Here is a 16,915-nt window from a genome sequence, read left to right as displayed (position 1 = left end):
ATAGGAGCCCTTGTGCTATTGAATGAGAGTCATTCCTGTGTCTTTAAGTCAAATGTGCAGGCAAGTTGGAACAGGTGCCCATGGTTCTTATTCAGCTTTCCTTTAGTGCCAGAAAAGGTTCAAAGGCTTTAAAGTGATTTAAAAGCTACACATGCAGCAAGTGAAGGTGACTATGAAGAATTTGTTGTGAATAAGGGTTGGTTCAATCATTTCAAAGTGAAGGTAAATTTATATAATATTAAAGGGCAAGCAAGAGTTTTTCATCAGTCAGACATTTATAATCTAGGATTTATTGTCTATGTCATTCAGATCCTACCGATAATCATGTAACTGACCCCGTAGTATTAGCTGTAGGACTGAGAAGTGTTTCTAACTTCTATGGCCTGAATGTCTCCACCTACCCACCTCCTAGGAGATGGAGAGGATTCAGTGGGTATGTGGGCAAAGCTTTCTGATTCTAGAAGTCACTCTTGTCTATTGAAATTTATGGTGTAACTGAGTCTATACATTTGCTTCTGGAATGACTTAATACTTGACTTCTGGCATTTAATAAAAAGCAGGCATTTCTCTGACACTGCATTTTAGCAGTGTTATCCCCCCGCCCCATTACGTTTATGAGGCTTAGGTGTTAGTGGGCCCAGAGAGTAGTGGATTTATAGAACATGAAGCCTAGAAAGAACATTACAGATCAACTAGAATCCAACCCTCTCATTTCATGGGCAGAATAAGGCAGGCAGATGGAGGTTAAATGGTTTGTTCAGCACCAGCGTTAACCAGTAGCAGCAAGGAATTAAGAGATAATAATACTTTTGCTGGGGAGAGTAGAGGGTCAGCAAAAAGAGAGGAAGACTGAGAAGAAGATAGAAAGACACAGGGACTACAATGAGCTTGAGTACGGTAACGATTGTGAGGATGACGCCGGAGAGGACAAGGGTTTGATCTGTCATCTATAGAGTTACTGTGAGTCCTGGTTTACCAGATGGTATCTCACAACATTTTCTGTGCTGTGTGCAAACAAGGGCTCCAGGTAAGGAGCATGTGAACTCTCCCAAGCTTACACTGCTTGCAAACGGCAAAGTGTGTCTTGTTCCAAAGCCCTTACTCCTCCTAAAACACCTACTTACCAAGTCAAACCTCCTCAGCCCCTTTATATACACTGACTATCTGGTAATATGGATGCCATCTTGAGTCTGGAATATTTTTAAACTGTGGAAACAAACTTTCTTTTGTTCCTTTTAACATTCTTGCTATTACATTAAATCAACATCATTTGTTTGAGTGTTATTGAGGATATCATTTTGGGACTCAGATTCTTTATACATAAGGCAAGGTCTGGAAATAAGTGCTAAGGGAATAGAGACAAATAGTTGCACAAGAGGTGGGGGGGCGGAAAACCCAAGGTTTCTAAAAAATAACAAAATCTCATGAGCTCCAAACCTTTCCTGGTATATCAAACTCAAGGTACACCCCAACTGCAAAGAGGGAAGAGTAAACTTCAAGAATGTTGGAGGATCGATCCAGAGAGGCATGGTCACTGGGCAGTGCCAACAAGTGTCTGACTACTAACCAAATGATTGGAGTTTGAATCCATCCCCAGGTGCGTTGGAAGAAGGGCCTAGCAGTCTGCTTCTGTAAAATGAGCAATCAAGAACTCGGAGAAGCACAGTTCAACTCCAGCACAGAGGGATTGCCATGAATCCGACTAACTTAATGCCAAATGATTGTGGTTGTACAGAGAAGACTTTTTAGAAAGATTTTAGGCTTCTATAGATGAGAAAGAAAATAAAGGATAAAAAGCACTCACCAGAACTTATGAAAACAACAGATAGCTAGTGAAAATGGCCTTGCTAGCTAGGTCTGGCAATTGCATTCCTTTAAGTCAATCATCCAAATTTCTATTAAGCACCTATTGTAATTGGGGAACTGAGAGCTGAGACCTATGGGCACTGGTGCATACAGAAATGTAGACAATATATGAGCTTTTTCTTCGAGTTTATGTGCCCACCAGAAGACGTTGTTCTTGTTGTTAGTGGACGCCTTTGTGTAGACTCTGACTCACAGTGACCCTGTGAACAGCGGCTCAGAACCCTGCCCTGCGCTACCTGCATGGTCTCTGCCGTGACTGATCCCACTGCTGTGCTCACTGCATCAATCCATCTCTTTGAGGGTCATCCTGTCTTTCGCTTACCCTCTACCATTCCCAGAATGAAGAGAACCAGACACAGAAAGAACGCAGATAAAAATAACAAGTCTCTTAACCTTCCTCTTTTTAATTGACTACTATATGCTTGTGGATTTTCTTTTAAATAAAAAGAAAATTTTTATTTATTACCAAGAGAAAACAAGCATACTATAAACAACACCACCAAAACAAAAATATAAACACTACTATCAAAATGATGGTAACGCTCTACTAGATTTCCAAAGCTGTAAATCTTTACTGAAGGACACGGCCTCATCTTTGTCCCTTGTCAAAGCTGGTGGGATCAAACCAACACCCTTTCGGTTAGCAGATCAGTACTGTTCTATTTGGGAAAGTGCAGGTCTGGCAGCTCACAGGGGGTTGTCATGCTGACATGGGACATGGATGTGAGATGACATTCAGCTCTGGTACACGCTACCTTTTGGGCTACACATACTCGGTGCCATGACGGACTTACTGTAGATACTCTCTCATACTTCTGGAATGTTCAGATGCTAAAGTCAAAGAGCCTGAGCAACAATAACCAAAGGCTTGGCAGGATTTAGCTGCACAAAACAATGTTAGTTTCTCCCTGGAATCTTTATTTATATAACAGTAAACACCCATTAGCTCTACAAATTACTGTGGAGCAGCAATGTTAGTTTAAGGACTAAGGTGTGCCTGATTCAGGCCATGGTCTTTCTGATCACCTGTTGTGCATCTGAGAGCTGGACAATGAATAAGGATGACTATTGAATATTGAATGAATAATGAGGCCTTTGAACTGCGGTGCTGGAGAAGAGCACCAAACATCCTATGGACTGCCAAAGCAACAAACAGACATATCTTGGAGGAGATGCAGCCAGAGTGATCCCTGGAGGCCAGGATGCCAAAGCCTCATCTCACATACTTTAGGTACGTTGCTAAGAGGGGCTATTCCTTGGAAAAATGGAGGGACAGTGAAAGAGAGAGAGGAAGACCCTCAATTAGGTGGCTTGACACAGTGACTGCAGCAATAGTCTGGAGTGTGTTAGAGATTGTGAGGATGTCACAGGATAGGAGAGGGTTCAGATCTGCAGGTCATAGGGTTGTTATGAGCCTATGTAGTCAACTTGATGGTACCTATCAACAGTAACAACAAACTCTTACCAAGAGGTTGTACTGGCAAGGCTCTAATACCCTGGCAGGTTCTGTTTAAGAAAAGGAGTAGATGTAACTACTGTCGTTACTGGTGAGTGAGTCTTTCTGGAAGGCCTTGCAACCACGTGCTAAGTGCATGGACACACCAAATGGGCAATCTGTGACGAGTCCCACTGCAAGGCCATAGGCCTGAATCTTTCCATGTAGACTGAGATGTCCCAGGGCCTCCCTCCCCAGGGTAGCTTTTATCTAGAAGACTCTGTTAACATGAGGGTCATCTCCTGTGCCAGAGGCTCGGTCACCTGGTTTGGGCTCAGGCTGGACAAAGTACCACACTGTAGCACCTAGTTCGCTTTTATGAATATCTTGTGCCCTGGATGACAGTAGCTTGACTCCTCCCTCAGAGACTCCCTCCTTCCCTCACCAGTTCTAGCTGATACAAAGAAGGCCCTGGAATGAAGTTGCCAAACCCAGAACTAATAGTTGTCAAGATACACACACCTCATGGTGACTCCAGTGTATGACTGTGCTCCGAACGATTTTCAATGGCCGAAATGTTAGAAGTAAACCACTAGACTTTTCTTCCGAGGCAACTCTGAGGGAACTCAATCCTCTAACCTTTTAGTTAGAGTCAAGCACATTAACTATTTCTACCACCTTGGGTCAAGAATCCTGCTCTCATTGCTGTGGAGTCAGAACTGACTCATAGCTCCATTGAGGTTTGGACACTGTAAATTGTACAGAAGGAGATTGCCCCTCATTCTCCCTATGGGGCCTTAGCTAAAGGCAAACACCAGACTACTGCTTGATGGGCTTATTTCCTAGCTTTGTCCAATCGCAAGCCAGCAGCCAAGATAAGGGGAAGTAGCAATCAGACCATTCCACTGTTCACCCAGGTGACAAATAATGAAATGATGAACAATCAGCTCAATTCACCATCCCTCTCAGTTCGCCCCTCCCCATCTTCCTATCACAGAGAAAAGAGCAGAAGTGCTATTCAGGGTAGGAATGAATGAGCCGCTTACAGTATGAATGGGAACAAGTTCCAGTTACAACCTCTTTCACCTCCATTTTTTCAATTCCAGCCCCCTCCCACGACACCGCGTTTATAAAAGGGAAGGCGAAACCCAGCTTTCTGGGTGTCCTGACTCTGCTCACAAACAGATTGCATTTATGAAAATGACCAGCATAATCATTCCGGTTTCTGGGTCCTCTGGCATCTTAGTAAAGAACTCTGATGACACAGTCCATAGCCTGTCGTGCTGCTAGTCCAAAGGCCACACATCTCCAGGGCCTAAATCCACCAGGGGCTAGACAGAAGATGGGCTGTCTCCTTCCATTCCCATCTCAAATCAACTCAAGTCATTGCTGTTGAATCGAAACTGACGCATGGCTGACCCTCCAGCAAGCCATTTGCAGAAGCTGTAAACCGCACAGGAGGCAACGACCCTTGGAGCAGCTGGTGGATTCACGTTGCTTGCTTTTGGGATGGTGGTGCAACTCCTTACTCTCTGGGGAACTGGAGCTCTCTCTGTTAAGATTTACAACCCTGCAAATCCCAAGGGACGTTTGCTATGAGTGATAATCAACTCAGCAACGTCTTATGACACCAGCAGCACTGTAATGCAGTGACTGTAAGAACATGAACAGAGACAGACGATCTCAGTTTGAATCCCAGCCCTATCACTTAGCAACTGCATGGCCTTGAGGAAGTTGCTTAAGCTCCCTGTGGCTCAATTTCTTTAAAAGTTAAAGAAGGCCGGTAATAACAACTCCACCATGAGGTTGATGGATGGGTGGAGTGACTTAATAGTAGAATAATTATAACAGTGTTAGCAGGTAGCTCTCCATGTTTGCTATTATTATTAAGAGAAGTAAAAGTATCTCACAAACGCATAACTAATTGCTTAACTCCCAGAAGCCTCAAGAGGAAGGAATATCAATTGGCTTCTCCAAGGAGACTTCTTATGATACTCTGGCCAATGCTTGAAGTTAGTCCTCAGATAAATGATCTTTCTTCCTGCTCAGTTTTGCAATTAAGGTTTACTTTCAAAAACTGAAGACCCAAAGGTTATGGGGTCCTGAGTTTTGCAAATCACCTCCCTGGATGACTCAGCCCCTCATTATCCACCTGGGACCTGAGCAGGTATGTTGTGGCCTATCTGCGCACACATGCATGAAGGAGGGACATTTGCCTCAGGAGGAAAGAAACACCCAGACAGCAAGTGTGCCCCCGTCTAAGGGATCTTTGGTCCTGTTGAAGTCAGTCACCTCCACAACACTCAGCACCTCCTTCTTTGCCTGACTTCTTGTCTCTGAGGTCCATCTCAACTCAAAACTCATTGCTGTGGAGTTGGAATTGACTCATAGTTGACCCTCCAGTGAGATTTCAGAGGCTATAAACCTCGTAGTAGGAGACTGTCTATCTTTCTACCTTGAAACAGCTGGTGGATTTTAACTGTTTGCCTTTGGGTTGGTAGCTCAGCTCCTTACCCTCTAGGCCACTAGAGTTCCCTTGGGTCTCACTGGAAAGAAAAATCTATGGGGAAATGGTGCCTGCTCCCAAATCAAAAACCAAATTCACTGCTTCTGAGTTAGTTCCAATTCACAATGAGCCTCCATCGAGTTCCTGAGGCTGTAAATCGTTATGAGAGAAGATGGCCCGTCCTTTTCTTGAGGCATGCCTGGTAGATGTGAACTGCCTATCTTTTGATTAGCAAGTTATGCACTATGACATCAGCAGTCCTTGGTACCAGCCCTAGTTGTGGGCAGTTTCAGACTGGGCCAGTGTTCCTCAACAAATGTATACTTTCCTAGACACCTAACCTTTTGGGAGCTCCAGAAAAACCAGGTTGATGGCAACTTGAAAATCACCCTGAGGCTTATAGAAAGGACAAGAAGGTTATGGAAAGAGCATCTGTTTCTCTCCCAGTAGCTGCCAACCTCCCGAGTCAAGCGTGGGAGAGGAGAGGTGTGGACCTCTTGCCCAAAGATTCCAACCTCAAACCAACAACTTCAAAATAACTAGACCTCCAAGTGGGCACCTGCTGGGGAATGTTTTATTTTGAGGCTTAAATTTGAGGGTTGGTATCAACATCCCACCTGGCTCCCACTCCCTTTAGCCAAAGTATCTAGTAGCTCTGTCCTTAGACAAACATCTCTAGCCACAGCCAGTAGCCACCAATGCCACAAACTGATGGGTGAGGCCTGCTCTTGGGCAGACCAAGCATCAGCCCTGCGTGGGCAGCTGGCCAGCCAAACGTCCTCTTCTGTCCCATTCTGACTAACAGAGGCACCACCACAGTCAGTGTATTCACATCTTAGCCCTACTGTCCAGTGTGCTTTCCCATAATCAGTTATTATTATCTCTACATTCGAGATATTCATGTTGGTTCAGCAATTAGTTACATGTGACTACTCTATGGCCAACATCAGGATCCAGGAGGAAAGAAACAACTAAGATACAGTTTCTGACATCAAGGGACTGTCACCACACTGCAAAAGATAGATAAGAAAAGAAGATGTTTCCTTAGAGGAGTGTGAAAGTCGGTAGTAGTCCTTGACAACAACAGCAGGCAACAAAAGATGGAGAGACCTAGTAATATGCATGGTTTACTAGAAGCATTAAGGCTTCTTAGCTGGGGCTTCTGGGAAGCAACAGCTCAGTGCCAGAGATGACCCTACAGGGAAGACAACCATATACTGAGTAAGGGATTCACAAGGGAGTCTGAATTCTGTCCCACAGGGGACAGTTGGCAGTGTTTGAGGGAGACTGCTACTGGCATCTGGTGAGTAGAGCCCAAAAACACTGATAAACTTCTCAAATTATCCAAGACAGTCTTTTCCCATCTCCTGTCAACAAAGAATTATTCAGCCCAAATGCCAATCACGCCCAGTTGAGTCAAGTTCTAGTTGGAAGCAAAGTCTGTGTCCTCCTGATAAGAGGTTTTCTGGCCCTAATCACTGAGTGGTCAGTATACGAATTTTTTATTGAACAAATTATCCCATTAATTAACTTGTTAGAGGGAGGCTACATAAATGAATATGGCAGGCTAGCAAGAACATATCTTTCTCATTCCTTTTCTTCATGGGTTCAAATCCTAGCTTGCCTGCATTGCCACCTCCTCTGTGATGCCCTCGTTGATTGCTCCAAACGTCCTTGATTTTCCCGGGCTCTACAATGCTATCATATTGCCTTACAGTCCAAGTGCCAAGCTTCCTGTCATGAATAGCACAGTGCTATTCACGTGGAAGGGAGCTCAGTCGGCATAGTGCACAGCGAGTTGTATTGCTGACTTGAAGAGTGCACAGCTTCTGTGGTTCGAATCTACCAATGGCTCTGAGGAAGAATGAGGAACAGTCTCTTTTCATTGCAATTTTTTTAGCCTCAAAAACTCGATGGACATTTGTTACAAGCTGGGACTGACTGGACAGCAGTGAGTGAGTGAGCATTTAGAACCATAAGTTTCTTGAACGTAGAGCTTATATTTCACACTCTTAATTTCCCTGTAATACCCTGTATTACCCTTCATTTTCCCTGTAATATAGTGTGGGATCCACTGAAGTGATAAGCTTTTCATGACTGATCAGTAATAACAGTAGTATCAGTTGAAAACACTTGGTGATTGATCACAATTGGTAATTGAACACGTGGTAATATTCACATTATATGGAGACACACATGCTTGTTCTTATTATTATGTTCCATCAAGTCAGAACTGGCTCAGAGTGGCCCCTGCAGTGGGGGAGAAACGGCTCAACCTTTGCCCACGGAGCAGCTAGTGAATTTGAATCACGTGACTTCGGGTTGGCAGCACAACTCCTTACTAGGAGTTGTTGTTAAGTACTGTCAGGTCAGAATCAGCTGACCCTGCAGCAGGTTTTCAAAGGCAGCGAATCTCGTGGGAGGAGACTGTCCATCTTTCTCCCATGGAACAGCTGGTGAATTTGAACCAAGTGCCTTTGAGTTGGCAGTGCAACTCCTTACCACTAAGCCACCAGAGTGCCTCTTACCATTAGGCCTCCCTTATATACTTACAGGCAAACTCACAACCTGCATATGTCCACACCTAAGGGTCAAATTCCTGACTTTTCTTGATACGTCATAAACTGGAGTGACCCAGAATTGAAGACTTGGGAATTCTTCAGTATTTCCCCTGAGAGTATATTATGCTTTCTTTTTTTTTTTTTTTAGTATATGCTTTCTGAATCAAGCATCAATCTAACCTGACACTAGATTGATTAAGGAGGTGCAAAGGTGTGAATTTCTTTGAAAAAGTCTTTCAAAGCTTTTGACTTCCAATCACATGAAGCCATGTATTTATTTGTGGGGAAACATATAATCATTTAGTCCAAACATACATTCTATACTTCTTGGTTAGAGTTTGCACATTTGAAATCCTGATTCACCCAGAAAATTTGGAATTCACAATCCCTGTAAGGCTGCCATGCCAGACACCAAGGCTCCCTGCTTCTGAAGACAGATCTTCCCTTACTCTGGGCAAACCTGCTGGCCCTGCAGACCCCAGCTGGCCAGCTGTCAGGAGGCATATGTGCACATTTGAAGAATTTCTAGCTGCCAAATGAGTAAGTAAAGAGTAGGGTTCAAATAGGAAGTAGAAGACACCATCTTGCCCTGGTAATTCTAATGAACACTTGAGTCCTTTCCATTCAAACAGAAGCACAAAGGAAATTGAGTCACTGGCTTGTTGCGGTTGCAAATCCGCAGAATTTCTCTTTGAGGCAGAAAAGATCCTCTTTGAACACGACCCTTTGCATGGCCCCATCAGCCACCTGCTTCAGCTGGTTCTTTCACAAGGGCCACTTCCCCTTCAGGGTCTGGTGGAGTGCTGGGGAAACACAACAGCAGGACGTAGCACAGCAAGCCCTACCCCTGGCTAGCTCTCCCCAGCTCCTCTCTCTCCCAATAGTCTAGAGCCTTTGGACACCACAGGCTGATATGAAACCTCACTTAAGTGGCCACATGTCACCTGGTGTTCCACATAAAGTTTCACTTCAAGATCTTCAACTTGGGCAGTGAATCGTATCTGCTAGACCTCACTGGGGGCACAAGCTATCAGCCAAATGCTGAGAGATTTTCATGAACATGTGTTGAGGGGGCTCTCAGGGTGGATGGATGTACCTCAAATGCAGGTAGGGTCAACAGGAGAGACTTGGCAGGACCATTTCCTACTCTAGGAGAGCAGAGAGCATTTCCCTAACTTGGGTCTTAGACTAAAAAGCAACCTCTCCCATTTCTCCAACCCTGCAAACGAGAGCATGTCTAACAGGACAGCTGCACTCTGATAAGAGAATGAACTTATTTTAGTCCCAAATGAATAGGTTGGTATCTTGGACAGCTGTGGCCAAGTCTGGGAAAGACAGGGCAGGGCAGGGGAGTCTAGAGCTTGCCTCAGGGAGAGAAAGCCATTCACCTGGATTCACTCCTGGGTGCAGGCGACAGGGACGGGTGGGGGAGAACAACCGGCTATTTCCAAAGAGTCAAAGTAATAAATTGAAGGAACTTGGGTATGAGAGGCTAAAAGGCAGGCATGAGGCTCCAGCTCCACCACTTACACACTGCTTCTTGGACAAATAATGCCATTTCTCCAAGACCTCGTTATTTTTAATCTGCAAAAATGAAATTAAGGAGTCCCAAAGGCAAATCCCCAGTGAAAGACATTATGATTGGAAAAGCAGAAGGAAGGCCAACAAAAGACATGAAGAACGTCAAGGAGCTGGACTGACACCGTGACTCCAACAATATGTACAAGCACAGTAGAGTTTGTGAGGACGGCAGAATCAGGCAGACTTTCGATCTGCCATGCACAGAATCACTGAGTTGAAGCTGACTCAACAGCACCTAACACCAACAAAGCTCTTCCTCTATTGCCATAAAACCGGAAGTGTGAGATGGAGCCTGGCTACCATTACTACGCATTTTGATCAAAGAGTCTATAAAGGAAATCTGATTAAAAGGGGGAAATGTAGAACAAAATTTTCAAATTCTCCTCCCTGAAAACTGGAAGGATCCTAAAACTATTACCCCAAGATCATTTTTAAGCCTTAAGTAACAACAACAAAAATATTCCCTGAAGTCTTCTTAAAACCAAACAATAGTTTAGCTTAACTAATAAAGGCCCACCACTGGGCCAATTGGCAGCATCAGGATGGATGGTGAAGAGATTCAGATTGTTCACAGCTTTAGTTTGCTTGGCTTCACAGTCAACACTCTCGGCACCAGTAGCCAGGAAATTAGAAGACCTAATGCCATGGGAAAGTCTGCTGTTAGAGGCCTCTCCAAAGTACTGAAGAGCAATGGTGTCTCTCTGGAGACTAAGGTGCGTATGATACAGGCCATGGTCTTTGCTATCACTTGTTATGCATCAGAGAGCTGGACAATGACTAAGGAGGATAGAAGGAGAATTGATACCTTTGGGCTTTGGTGCTGGAGAAGAGTATTGAGGGTACCATGGACTGCTGGGAAAACAAACAGATTCATCTTGGAAAGGGTCAAACTGGGCGGCTTTTTGGAGGCAAGTATTCTAAGGCTCTGTCTAATATACTTTGGGCATGTTATAAGGAGGGACCAGTCCTTGGAGAGGGACATCATGCTTGGTAGGGTGGAGGGACAGCGCAGGAGGGAAAGGCCCCCTATGAGGTGGATTGATTCAGTGACTGGGGTAATCAGGATGGGTGTAGTGGAGATGGTTTGTTTGGCACAGGGCAGAGCAGCATTTAGGGCTGTTGTACATAGGGTCGCTCATTATAAGTCGCAAGTGACTCAATGGCACATAACAACAACAATAAAGAATGTGCCTCGAGCATTGTGTGCTCTTTTAAGATCTATCAACATGGGATCAAGTTGACAGCAGCCACTGGAAAGAGAAGAAAGTTGAGGGGCAATGAGTTTATATTAATGGAGAAGGAATTAATTTTCAAAAAGAACATTACGATGGTTACATAACTAGAAGAATGTAATCAATGTCTATGAGCTATACATATAGAAATACATGTACACTGTATATAGTCCTGATATGCAGTATATATATGCACTGTCCCAATAGCAACAACAAAAAATTATTAAAAAGAGAGTATTGAGGGTATATTTAGCCCTTTGCTGTAGTATGTGATTTACAGCAGGTGCTCAGTAAGTGGTATTTACCATGTTCTTCAAGCTCAGAATGCTTCTTTGGTACATAAACATGACAGTATGATGGTAGAGCATTGGGCTTCTAGATCTAGGATATTCCTAATCTTGAGAAATTAAGTAATGTTCCAAGAGGTATGGGAAGCCCCAGGACAACAAAAGCATCTTCCTCTACTATCAGCTGTGCTTAATGTATATGTATGTATGAAATATATATAGTATATATATGCATATTGTTATTGCTGTGTATCATTGAGTCAGAACTGACCCATTGTTGAACCTCCAGCAAGTTTTCAGAGGCATTAAATTTCACAGAAGTTGATTGTCCATATTTCTCCCATAAAGCAGCTTGTGGATTTGAACAGTGTATTTTTGTGTTGACAATGTAATCCCATGTGTGTGTGTGTGTGTGTGTGTGTGTGTATGTTGTTGTTATTTACTATCAAGTTGAAACTCATAGCTGACCCTCCAGTGGGTTTTCAGAGGCAGTAAACCACATAGAAGGAGATTTCCTATCTCTTTCCTGTGGAGTAGCTGGTGTGTTCAAATCTCACACCTTTGGGTTGGCAGCTCAACTCCTTACCACTAAGTCACTAGATATATATGTATATAGTTACACATACATATGGAGCTCCACTGCCAACCCGAAGGGATGTGGTTCAAATCCACCAGGGGCTCCACAGGAGAAAAATGGGCAATCTCCTCCAGTGTGATTTATTGCTTTTGAAAACCCTCTAGTGGGTCAGCTAGGGTCAGTTCTGACTCAATGGTACACCACCACCAGCATAACAACAATACACATACATACAACAACATATGTATTTGTGTGTATATGTATATGTTGTATGCATATATATGTGTTGTATGTGTGTGTGTGTGTGTGTGTGTGTGTGTACACACATACCCTTGCTATAAGAATAAGAGGTATCATCTTTCATGTAGTAAAGCCAGATTTGGTCATGCCCTGATACCACCACCTGTCTGTCACTGGAGAGGTGAGTGTTGTTACAATGCTGAATAGGCATCTGAGAAGCTTCTAGATCCCAAGATGAACTAGAAGGACATGGTGAGCCACTTTCGAAAACTCAGCCAAAGAAAACCCTATAGCTCACAATTCTCTGGTCCCACTGAGCACAGGGTCATAGTGACTCAGAGATCTGACAAGATGGCAGCTAACAACCTTCTTAGACTAAGCCCGAACTGACTGCATCACAGAGTGAGCATATAACTGTAATGAGAGTGTAAGAGAATGCTTAAGATGAAGAACAGATGTCATTACACTGGCAGACCACACCCTCCCTGCCCACTGCAGAGGCTGGAGTGGGCTTGTTACCTTCCTTCTTGCTGACAGGAGTATTTCAAGACCCGAGGTGTGGAAAGAGCCCGAACCTCAAATCAAGTGTTGTGGTCTCCTTTCTGAAAGACTGAAAACCACTCTTGCCTCTCTTTCAGGGTCTGTTTCCTCCTTGGTGAAAAGACAGGGATTTTCTAACTCGTCTATAGAAGTCCCCCAACTCTGAACCCACTAGAATGAGTCAGAAAATATTTCTTGAGTGAATGGAAGGGGATCTATCATACACTAAGAATTTCATACTTCCTAACATTCCTTCTTGTGCAGGGCAATTTGCAAGAAAATGGAATCTTTTCTTACAGGCTGCCAGCCCCAAACACACTTATTAGCATGGTGCCTTTGAAGGAAGATGTCGCATTTGAATCTAGGAGAAAACAAAACCCAATGACGCTAACCTGGGCAACGGTGGAAATTTGCTTCTTTGCTTCTTCACCTGGGAAAAAGCTCTGAAGTCCAGCAAGAAGAGGTGCCTCGGTGGGAGCAGAAAAGGCACAGGCTATCCACTCAGCTGCACTCCTCTTTCTCAGCGCTAGGGGCGCAATCCCCAGCAAAGGCCTGACGCCCACAGGCAAGGAGATGTGGAGAGAGATGCCTGACTGCAGGATAGCTCATTCTCCTGCCCTCTCCCCAAGGCATCTCTCCTGCATAAGCCACCTGGTTCTTATAGACACTTGCTTGTCTACACTCAGAGTTTGTGACCAATGGTGCTTAATTACAGGTGTCCACTTTGTACTTTTGAATGTGGATATTATACCCTTTATTCCACCCGTGAGTCTTTCCCTTCTAATGTTTCTTCACTGTCTTCCATAACCCACTGCTCCTCTTAATAAAATTTCCACGGCACCTTCCCATTCTCCCTCCTCTTTCCCTTGTCTCTTCCGTCTGTCCAGTTCCAAGCCCCGAGTTAAATTGTGTCTCCTTTCCAAGTCTCAGCTCCTTCCAAACCACTTTATAAGCACATGAAAGCCAGAGCCGCCACAGTCATTGCTACTGGCATCTCATTGTGCTTCCAGAGGACGCTGCCCAAGGAGACCATGAGAATCCAAGGCAGTGGCGAACCTGGTGATCCCGGAGAGAGCCTCTAGGATCAAGGTGGTGCCAAATATGTGGAGGTGGGGGCCTTTAGAAATATCAGTAGGAATTGAGAGGCAGCACACTTCCACAACAAAGCCCAAGGTTTCAGGGGTAAGTAACCTAAAAACAAATTTCCCTAGAGGCCGCAGGGAAACCACCAGGGTGGTAGGCTTTGAAGCCAGGCCCAGGCTCTTCCCACCATCAAATTTCCTTCTTCTTTCCTTTGTTTCAAGGGCTGGGTGCTATTCCAGTTCCTTTTTGACACCTGTCTTAAGGCTTCTGGCCCAACACAACTTCTGCTTCCCAGAATCCTTTTCTAGTTGCCCTTCCCATACAATCTAACACATTCTGACCAGCCAAATCCTTTGGAGTTTAGAGGAGCCAAGTTCAAATCCAGACCACTACCTGTGACTGTGTCACTTAACTTCTCTGAGCCTCAATCGTTGCCTGTAAAACTTCTCTCTGGGTCATTTTGAAGTTTGCTGTCACTACTGTTATCATCATTATTTCTGATCCCAAAGCCTAAATCCTGCCACCCCACCTCTCTTTAGTATAAAGAGTCCAGGCAAAACTATGGCTTTTACTCTCTTAATGCTCCCTGACTGAGTTTAATAAATACTTGCTGCATAGAATTAACCATAGACTGAACTGTCTTAATGACCCAGCTGGCACTTGTTAAAAGAAAAATTAATTTTGCTAGTGGTAAGTCAATCGGCCATGTAATTATCTGTACATACAGAGACAAAGAAAGAGAATGCCTGGAATTCAGCTAGGCTACACTACACTACCTCACAGGGATCTCTGGTGGGCTAGTTCTAAGGAGCTGCACTGCTAAGCTGAAGGACTGAGGTTCGAACCCACCAGATGTTCCACTGGAGAAAGATGGGCAATCTCCTGATTTACAATCAGAGAAAACCCTTTGGAGGGTCAGCTATGAGTCAATTGGACTTGATGGCACTCAGGAACAATACCTCACACTCACAGCCCCTCCCTGGCCCCCTGAAAGACATAGTCCCAGTTTAATGGGACTCTGGCAACCCTGGCTCCAGGATCACTCGGTTGCCCAGGCTCCTCTCTGCCCCTCTGAGGCTCATGTTCCTGACCTGGGAATGTGAACCATAATAACTGTTTGGATTTTCCCCAGACTGACTGGCAGAAACAGAAGCCTGCAAGGATTGAGTGGCCCCGTGCTTCCAGCATGCGTCTCCTGCCGCACTCCAGCCCCAGGCTGATGCCCCGGCCATCCAGGACCTCTACTGGAAGCTAGTTAAAATTCCCGCAAGTGGTAGGGCACTCACTGACTGAGGCGAACTGTAAAAGAGCTCCTAAATCCAGGGTCCACAGCACAGTCATAAGTGATAGGGACTCCGCTCCGCTTTCTGCAAAGATCATTGCTAGCTACCCTCACAAGCTCAGCTGAAACCATCTTGCCAACAGCCCCTGCTTTTGCCTCAATCTCTGCCCTCAACCTGCTGTTAACTTAGCATTTTCCCCAGCCCCAGCCCCTGCTCCTGCTTCAGGGCCTGTCCCAGCTGTTGGCCCAGCCCCAACCCTTACCCCAGCCCCTTACACCAGCCTCTACCCCAGCTCCTGCCCCATCCCCTACCTTAGGCCCTGTCTCAGCTCCCTACCTCGGCCTCTACCCCAGCTCCTGCCCCAACCCTCACCTTAGCCCCAGTGTCCGCTCCCTACCCCAGCCCCTAAACCACCAGGACCCCAGCTCCTATCTCAGCCCTAGTCCCTGCTTCTCGCTCAGCCCCTACTTCAGCCGTTGTCTGCCTTTCCCTTGATCTCTGGTCCTTACCTGCCTCATTCTTTGCTCCAGCTCGTGCCCCAGCCCTGGTCCCTGCCCAGCCCTGCCCTTGCCCCAGCCCCAGCCCCTGGCCCAGCTCTTGCCCCTGCCCCCGACTCTGCCCTTCCCCAGCCCGCCTGGGCTCCCAGCGCCCTTGGGCGCAGGAGCCTGTTAGTCCGGACACCGGCTGCGCGCATCCAAGAGTACAGTTACTTTCTGCCATGTGCTCCGCTCTAGCGACCTCACCCAAAACGGCGCGCCGGCAGCCCGCCCTTGCAACTTTTCTTCTCTCTTCTCCTTTTCCTTTCAACGCAACGATGCTTCCAACCAACAAACTCACCAACCAACAGGATCCTACAAATATCAGCCCAGTTTTCCTTAACCAAATCCGAATCACTCAGCGCCCATCTGACTCGAGGTCCCAGGTCCAAGTCAGCTTAGAAGGCTGCGGAGCGTCCTAGACACTCCTGGTCCCTCGGTCCCGCACGGCAGGTACTCACCAATCTGTGCCAGGCTCAGCGGCACGATAAGGCAGAGTCCCCAGCCTGCGCGCCACCAAAACTTGTTCATGTTGTTATCTGAGTGAAGGGGAGACTGTGTGAGCAGAGCTGGAGAGTCCCGGGGCACAGAGCGGGGGCCAGGGGAGGACGGAGCGAGGAGGGCAATCTGAACCTGTCAGAGGCTGGGGTCCGGCTGGGCAATGAGGCCGCCTCGGAAGCTGGCTGCAGTTTTTATTCCAGGGCTTAGAGAATGACCTAAGAGGGAGGGAGGGAGGAGGGAGCGAGCGAAGGACACACCCAAGCGAGGGGGCTGTGACTAAGCAGCCTTCGGAGGTTTAAAGACGTACCAGCCCTCCTCTACGCTGCCCCCTGCCCCCGCCCCGTTCTCCACGAGAATGTCAATCAGAGCTGCCCGCACTGAGTCAGGTTCTTCCACTTCACCTCCTGTCCCAAACAGCACTGATTGCCTAAACTGCGTAAGCATGGGCGGGCACTGAGTCCTGGAATCTTGCCCGTTAGGTCTCCCGCCTCTCGCTTCTCCAGGCCCCACAGTTTCGCTTTGAATCCCACTGGAAAATGGTTCCTTGTAGGTTTCAAACAACTAGGTAGACTGGGAGATGAGCCGGGATAAAGGTGAGGACCAGCACTCCATGGTGCTTTCCTGCCCACGAAGAGGGATGTCAGGGGGGCTTGCGATTCTCCCTGGAACAGGAAAGCAGAGCACATC

General features: G+C 46.0%; 1 protein-coding gene across 2 annotated transcripts in view; it reads right to left on the bottom strand.

The window, feature by feature from the left end:
• CD44 (CD44 molecule (Indian blood group)) overlaps positions 1–16,258 on the bottom strand; it is a 103,160-nt gene extending 86,902 nt beyond the window's left edge. For both annotated transcript variants that reach the window (XM_006883753.1, XM_006883754.1), the window contains exon 1: positions 16,189–16,258. In XM_006883753.1, the coding sequence (XP_006883815.1) occupies positions 16,189–16,258 (70 nt within the window). The remainder of the gene's footprint in view (positions 1–16,188) is intronic.
• Positions 16,259–16,915: the final 657 nt, after the last annotated feature.

Source organism: Elephantulus edwardii, unplaced genomic scaffold (genome assembly GCF_000299155.1).
Source record: "Elephantulus edwardii isolate Elephantulus edwardi_28Jun2011 unplaced genomic scaffold, EleEdw1.0 scaffold00029, whole genome shotgun sequence".
Lineage (NCBI taxonomy): Eukaryota > Metazoa > Chordata > Mammalia > Macroscelidea > Macroscelididae > Elephantulus > Elephantulus edwardii.
Note: the sequence above shows the minus strand (reverse complement) of the source record. Positions and strands in the feature narration are given on the sequence as shown.